Source organism: Gossypium hirsutum, chromosome D13 (genome assembly GCF_007990345.1).
Source record: "Gossypium hirsutum isolate 1008001.06 chromosome D13, Gossypium_hirsutum_v2.1, whole genome shotgun sequence".
NCBI classification, from domain to species: domain Eukaryota; kingdom Viridiplantae; phylum Streptophyta; class Magnoliopsida; order Malvales; family Malvaceae; genus Gossypium; species Gossypium hirsutum.
In genome coordinates this window covers 23,822,521-23,831,020 of record NC_053449.1, presented here as the reverse complement: position 1 = coordinate 23,831,020, position 8,500 = coordinate 23,822,521, and the positions used below count along the sequence as shown (strand labels likewise).

Here is an 8,500-nt window from a genome sequence, read left to right as displayed (position 1 = left end):
TTCATGGACCAACTAGGGCCTTGTCATACATAAGCCCACATATGATCATACTTAGCCATTCTAGTGGCTGATCATTTGCTCAACACTTCCATTCCAACATAGTTACATCATGAAACCATCTATACATTCATAAATACGAATGGTCTAATGCCATACTCCACTTCTACAAGCCATCTTCGCATGGCTGTACACTTATACATTTCATAAAGTACTCGAAAGACAACAATGGGTAGTCCTATACATGCCATAACAAAATTCAACCAAAATAGTACCCAAAAGAGCCTTTGATAGTGTGGGCGACTTCGACTTCAAGATCCCGAGTCCGATAGCTGGAGAACCAAAAATCTATAAAACAGAGGAGCAATGTAACGAGTAAGCAATTTATGCTTAGTAAGTTTGAGCAAGGAATTCCAGCATGCACAAAGAATAGCACACATTTAGCTAAACGGAATATTTCATAATACGCAATTTACCGATATCAAACTTGCTTCACAACATTAACAACCCTTATGTACATACACAATAAACTAACTTGCCGAAGGCCGGTAGCTCGTTTATCAACTGAGCGAACATTTATTTGTAAGGGCTCGATTAAATTCAACACATACGTAACATATCCCCATATTGGGATGTTTTTCGAGTATTCGCTGGAATTTTACAGCAAGCTCATTCATTACCAAATCACGTACCTTCGGGATTTAACCGGATATAGCTCCTCGTTCAAATGCCTTCGGGACATAGCCCGGTTTTAGTAACTCACACAATGCCTTCGGGACATAACCCGGATTTAACAACTCGCACGAATGCCTTCGGACTTAACCCGGATTTAATAACTCGCACGAATGCCTTCGGACTTAACCCGGATTTAATAACTCGCACGAATGCCTTCGGGACTTAACCCGGATTTAGTATCTCGCACAAAGGCCTTCGGATCTTAATCCGGATATATTCACTTAGCACAAAGCCTTCGGGACTTAGCCCGGACAGCATTCAATTAATCATGCACATCTAACAATAATTCATAGCACATTCATATTTCATTTTCGTTTACGAAACTCAAACACAAGGCACATATTGTCCTTGCACATTCGGCTCAATAGCCACACATAGAGCATGATTTAATCACATCGAAATTTAAGCTCTCTTACTCAAGAACTTACCTCGGGTGTTGTCGAACGATTCCGCTAGCTATTCAACCACTTTTTCCTTCCCTTTATCGGTTTTATTTCCCCTTTGCTCTTGAGCTTAATCAAACAAATAAATTGATTTCATCATTTTAGGCATCAAAAGATGAACACAAGGCACTTAGCCCATATTTATACATTAGACATTAAAGTCTCATACATGCAAAAATCATGCATCAACACCACATATTAGCTAATTTCTTGCCCTTGACCGAATATGCATGTCCATTTTTGGGGTCGATTTCAACACTTAATACACACATGTACACACTAGTAAAGCATCCTCCCCCTTTTCATCAATTTAACACATGCATTGCTCATTAACATGCAAAGTTACATTCGGCCTTAGCACACATCTTGCTAGCCGATTCTTCTCCATTTAGCAACCAATGCACATATGTGCTCACACAACAAAAAATGCTAAAAAGGAGGTTCAAGAATCATCAAGCCATCATCACATGCATCATTAACAAGCTTCATATTTTGCATGCAATGGCATTAACACAACCTCCACCTAGGCCGAATCTTAACTCATCCTCATGCCTCATCACCACAACATCAAACATCAACCAAGAATGATTCATCCATGGTCAAGTGCCATTTCCATCACATAGCAAGATTTAGACCATGGGTTAGGTAGAACTCAAGCTAACAACTAAAACATGCATGCCTCTCATGGAACATCATCAAACATACCTTAGCCTAGCTACATGCATGGCCGAATCTCTTCACCTTTCTTCTTCTTTCCTCCTTAAAATTTTTGGCCAAGGATGAACCAAAGGATGAGAAAATTTTTCTTTGTTTTTCTTTCTAGTTTTTGGCAAGCATGAAGATGAGAAAAGGATGAACCAAATTCCCCCTTTCTCTTGTTTAGCTCACGGCAATGGGGGGACAAACACCACACACACATTTTTTTTCTTTTGTTTTCCATTTCTTTATTACCCATACTCCTTATTTTATTCTTCCACTAACAAAACATGTTTCATGACATGTTTTGCCCATCCTTCCTTGTCATGGCCGGCCACTACTCATTAGGGGGGGAATTTGACATGCAAGTCCCCCCTTTGTCCACATGCACTAGTAGGTCCTCACACATTGACCTATCACATTTTAGAATTTTCTCACATAAGTCCTATTGACTAAATTCACATGAAATCAACCAAATTGAAGCTTGAAATTTTCACACATTCATAATTACATATTCTACACAATAAGTATCACATTCAAACATTTCGGTGACTCGGTTTAGCGGTCCCGAAACCACTTCCCGACTAGGGTCAACTTTGGGCTGTCACAATGCTTGTTTTTTGTATGGCTTGGCTTCTAAGAAATTGGTTTAATTTGCTTTATTTTGGAAGCTATTTTAGGTGCACACGGCCTGCGAGATGAGCTATGACACGGATGTGTGCCACACACGATCACACCATATGGTCGTGTGGACTATTTAATTTTGATGCAAGTTTATCACACACGGTCACAGGTTGTTACACGGTCTAAAGACACGATCATGTGACCTTATTTTGATTTGTACACGGGTGAGCACACAAGTTGCAACACGGACGTGTGACCCCAATTTCGAATTGTACATGGTTTGGCCATACAACTGTGTGACCCCTGTTTCTAAAATTTTTACATTTTCCATATTTTTCTGTTTTGTTTTAAATTAGTCCCTAATTGTTTTCAAACTATTTTTCAAGAGTCCTATAAGTTCAATTTAAGGCCTATAAATGTATCTAAGTTATGCTTAATATGTGGATTGAATAAGATATTTAAATTAATGTTTGAAAAATTTAATGATGTTATTTGATTTGATATGTGTCGTAATACTTTGTAACTCTAATCCAACGATGGAGAAGAGTTAGGGGTGTTACAACTATTAGGTTGTATTATATCATGTTTTGAATTGAGTTTATGAAGTTATTTAGGTAGGATAAAATGCACTTAAACTTGTGTTTTGGTAATGTGAAAAGGTTTGGATTGCATCATTTGTAAAATGGTCATTTTGATGTTACACAGTCTACCACACGATTGTGTGTCACACACGTTCGGTTGACACGGTCGTGTGCCACTGGTAAATTATATACAAGATTATTGACATAGTCTCTGTCTTTCACACGGCCCAGCTACACGATCGCGTGATTGTTTGCAATGTTTTACAATTAAGTCTACACGGCCACAGTTAGTTACACATCCTGGCGACATGATCATGTGACCCTACAATACACAGCCTTAGCCTAGCCACACGGCCGTATGACCCCTGTTTTGTATTTTTATCACTTTTTTCCTGAAATGTTTCAAATTAGTCTTTGCTTAGTTTTGAATTGTTTTTAGACCTTTCACAAGCTCGATTTAATCCTGATTGAGTATGAATAACATGTTTTGAATGAATGTTTGATGATTAATGATTGTTTAAATAAATTTTGAAATGAAATAGCATGATTCTGTTATGTTATTTACTGTAGCCTTCCGTAACCCTAATCTGGTGACGAAGGCGGGTGAGGGGTGTTACAATTCTAGAGCTTTCGTAAGCTCAATTTAAACTCGATTTGGTTTGCAAAGAATAATTTAGTGTGAATGTATGTAATCAATTAATGTTTAATTGAATATTTTTATTAGGAATTACATATAATTGTTCTAAAATTTGTCATCGCATCTTCTCGCTCGAGTCTGACGATCGAACTGGGTAGGGGTGTTACATATTTGTGTGTGAATGTTCTGGTAATTGTTGTAGCTTTGTATAACTTGGGTCCCACGACCGGGTCGGGCGAGAGGTGTTACAATATGATTTTATTCAAGTGTAAACAAAGTATAAATGACTTGAGAGTTCTTTTTAATATTTTAACCTAGAAAACTATAAAAATATTAAATTAGGAAGTTACATTTTGTTGCCAATGCATGATTCAAAAAAAATTATTTGAAAGAATATATAGAAACAATCAATCTTCTCTTCTATTGTTCATACAAAGTGGAAAATGCATTTTTTTCATTCAAAATTAAAGTATTCAGAACTAAACTTGTCGTCAAACTGATTAGATCACTAGTTTTCTAGTCCAACCGGTTCGATCGGTTTGATTGATCCGTCTGATTCTAATAAATAAATCATTAAAAAATTATAAAAATAAAAAGATTTTGGTTCAACCACCCAATCAACTAGTCTGTACTATTTCTTGAGTCAATTGATCTAATATCTTTACTAGTACCTTGACTAGTTCCCAATCTGACGAACCGATCCAACTCAATTCAAGTAACAATGTTGAAAAATCCTCCTAAATAATTATTTAAAAAAAATGTTTTTAGGATTTAGACTTAATTAAAATCCAAATTTAAATTAGAATTATTAATTCAAAATACTGAATTTCAAATATTTTAATTCTCAAACAAAGAGTTTAAAAATAATAAAATCATAAATTTCAAAATTCAAAATTTTGATATCTAAATTCAAATTTCAATTCTCAAACACTACCCATAATATTTTTAAATTTAATAAATCCATACTTTTATATTTTTTTATTCTCAATCATTTATTCATAATATATACCTTTCACTTTTTCCAGCTACCTAATAAATAAAATCTAAATTCTAAATTTTAAATGAAAAAAACTTTTTCTAATTTTAAATTAAAATTTTATTATTTAAATCCAGCTAAAAATATTAAAATATATATATTAGGATAAGAATAACTTAAAATCTCAATTTCATCATTAAAAAATTTTAGATTGCATCCATTTATTGGCTGCCATCTGTCAATTCTCTGCCACTTACTTTTTTGGTTCGAGAATGCATTTCTTAGGAGACCGCACAGAGGAACTAGAAGCACAAACAGAGAGATTTACTGAAACGGCAGCAATCACGTAGGGTAGGGTCGGGACAACGAAACCCTTCAAAATCGATGTCGTCTTTTGATGACGATGGCTACTTAGGCTACGACCCTCGCCTCGCTTCCCACCAGTTCCAGTCCTTCGACGCCCACTCGGTTAAGGACTCAGTAGCTGATTCCCCTCCGATGTTCTCCTACGGTACCGGAGATGATGTCTTCTCATCTCAATCAATACCTGAAACACCTCCGATCTACAGTGGCGGTGGTGGAAACTCTGCTTTCTCATCGGAGCAGAACGAAAAAGGATTGAACGGAGAGTTCGGAGGATCGGATGGACCAATCTTGCCACCGCCTGCTGAGATGGGGCCAGAAGAAGGCTCTGCTTTGAGAGAGTGGCGCAGGTAAGTTTACCACTAGTTGAACTTCATTTCCATTCATTTGATTGTTCAAACTTTTAAAACTATCCAGCTAAATTGTGTATGATTAATAAATATGGAAGGCTCTTTTTTTATTAATTATATAATTCATTATTTTTATGAAGATGATAAAGTTAGCTTTAACGTTGAGTTGTTGATGAGATTGGATTTATGGATTGCCAGGCAAAACGTGATTCGACTGGAGGAGAAGGGAAAGAAAGAGAAGGAGACGTTGGAGCAAATAATAAAGGAAGCAGAGGAGTACAAAGTTGAATTCTATAGGAAGATAAGTATAGCTGTTGAAAATAAAAAAGCCTCCAACAGAGACAAGGAGAAGGTGATACATCAATCAAAATTCTTAACTCCATTGAATGTACTGTATGTTCTGCCCATCAATTTCACATTATGAAATTTTGGTGTTGTAATTATGGTATGTCAGACTGCAAATTTTGTGATTGAAGGGTTAGGAACTTGGATTTACTAATAGTGTCATGTAAGTGTAATCAGTCCTTGCTTCTTTTTCGAGGTTTAGCGTTTTCTTAGTTGAGTGAAAACATAGAAAGCAAAGATGAAGTGGAAATGTAGGAGAAGTCCGCTAGAGTGAGCCCATTCATCATTACGTGTGTTTTAGCAAGAAAAGAGAAGTGAGAAAAAGGACAACAAAGAAACATAATTATTTGTCATGCTAATGTATAAAAAAATTAATTTGAATGTTAAGAGAGAGTAAATCAGGGAATTTTAAATTAGTTCAAATTATGAATTTTTAAAAAGTCTTTTCTCCCCATTTTTCAAATTTTATGGAGTAATGAATTGAATGGAAATAAAATTATTAATTTTTTGGTTATTTTTTATCTTTTTATCAAGCACACTATATTTTTAAAATTTTTCTACTCCAATTTTTTATTTTTGGGATTTTATTTCTCCTCTATCAAGGCTTAGTGTTTTCACAGGTATGTTTAATTATGTGGAGAAAGACTAATGGGGATTATTTAATTATTTTGTTTGTTTTTAGTTCATGAACTTCAATTCTTCAGAAAATAAAGGTAATAACTAAAATATATGGTGTTGGTCTGGGTTGAATGTAACTGGTAACTGAGCTGGTTCTGAAGTTAATGGGAGTGTGTATATGTATGTCAGTGTTGTCCAAAAGTTGACCTGTTGGAACTGATTTGAAGCTTTTTGTGTAATTGAATCCTCTTGGTGGTTGACTCGTAATAGTATGTTGCTCTTTCCGATGTAAGTATCCATTGAGATGACTCAAATTTATATTTCATATTTTGGATCACATTTGGTAGCAATGCTTGGAAAACCGAGAGAAGTTCCACGCTGTAGCTGAGAAAAATTACTGGAAGGCAATTGCAGAGCTTATCCCGCATGAGGTGCCAACTATAGAGAAGCGGGGAAAGAAGGATAAAGAAAAGAAACCTTCCATCGTTGTGATACAGGGACCTAAACCTGGAAAGCCAACTGATCTCTCAAGGATGCGACAGATACTTGTGAAGCTGAAGCACAGTCCACCTCCCCACTTGAAGCCCCAAATGCCGCCACCCCCAAAGGTGGCAGCTGTAACTAATACAGAGACGGTTTCCGCTGCTTGAGAGCTGTGCTTGGTTGAGTTTCAGAATGAAGCTGTCGAGGGCTGACAAGTAATCGGTGTGATTATGATATTAATTAGTTTGTATAACCCTTCCTTTGCATTCTGTTTGAAGGTTGTACTTACGAGCATCATCTCAAATTAGGCATCTAGCAGTTGTGTTTGTGAACCAAACCTTTTGTTCTTTGGCCCATCTGTGTGAATATTTTCTGTATGGTAGCTATTGCTTTGCCTTGGACCATTCTCTCAAAGCCAATGTTTGGTCTATCCGTATCTTCCTCTTGAGGTTCGACTTTCAGCTATTCTTCCTTCAAGGAAGAAATAGCCTTTACTTAAAGATATAGCTCACCTTCGCCCAAGCCCGACTAATTTTATTTTTTAAGGCTTCATACCTATTCTCTCTCAAAATTTTTTTTTTCTAGTTAGTACTTAAAAGAAATTTTCGCAATGGTTTGATATTAAAGCTTCTTTTCGTTGCTCGGTTTTCACCAATGATTTCAACCTATCAGAATCCCGTGTGTCTTTAAAAAATTACTTAAGTTATTATATTTAAAGATTAAATTTTTAAAAAACGCTCGCACTTCTGCTTCAATCCAAAATTCGGCCGAAACCTGCCATCTCCGGCCACTATCTGCCACCGTCAGTTGCTAGCTGCCAGCTGAAAACACCTTCAAGATTTCATTAACATATTCCTCTAAAGCGTCTCTTTCTTTATTTACTAATGAATTTTTCTTGAAAACCAATGGTTAAGTCTAATTAAAAAAAAACGTTTGAAGAAAAACCCTTCAAATGTCCGTAATCCACCGCTCATTGCTTCTTGACTTTTAAGTATGTTTTTCTACTAAAACAACTTCTTCAAAGCACCACGTTGAACAAATGTTTAAAAATAAAATACAATTGAATTAAACACAATCAAGTCAAATTTTATGAATCTTGTTTGTAATAAACTTATCTAACTAAAATGAGTTTAACGTACAAAAATTTCTCTACTTTGATTTGATGTTGTTTCGATGGAGAATGGACTAGAATTGAAAGAGTTTGGGTTTCCTCTAACTTTGGTGAAGAACGACAACAAAACAGTGAGAAGAAGACGTGAAATTGGTTGTTCATATGGCTTAAGGCAGTTAGTTAACCAGCCGTATTAGCTTCATAAAAGCTCTTAACAGTACGTTTGGTTGGCATGAATGGCTTCCCATTCATGTCTTATTCAGCGCAGTAGTTTTATTCCATTGTTTGCTTTGACTGAATAAGTGAAACAATGGGGTAGCATTATGGCCTATTTTTGGCTCTCACAGAATAGCCATTCAAGGCTGCCATCAAACAGTAGCCATTCCGGCCTCTCACAAAATAGCCACCAAATTCTTTTTCCAAAAATACCCGAAACGAAAACATCATATTAACCACAATTTCAATCGATGAGTTATAGCCATGGTAGAAAAATCAAGAAGAAACATAAATTGAAACCTAATCGTTAAACCCTAAAATGGTT

At 35.9% G+C, this 8,500-nt stretch overlaps 1 protein-coding gene across 1 annotated transcript; it reads left to right on the top strand.

The window, feature by feature from the left end:
- Positions 1 to 4,920: 4,920 nt before the first annotated feature.
- Positions 4,921 to 7,252, top strand: LOC107929283 (clathrin light chain 2). The gene is made up of 3 exons (XM_016860655.2): positions 4,921 to 5,402; positions 5,601 to 5,754; positions 6,713 to 7,252. The coding sequence occupies exons 1-3, from the start codon at positions 5,074 to 5,076 to the stop codon at positions 7,013 to 7,015; spliced, it is 786 nt and encodes a 261-aa protein (XP_016716144.2). The 5' UTR covers positions 4,921 to 5,073; the 3' UTR covers positions 7,016 to 7,252.
- Positions 7,253 to 8,500: the final 1,248 nt, after the last annotated feature.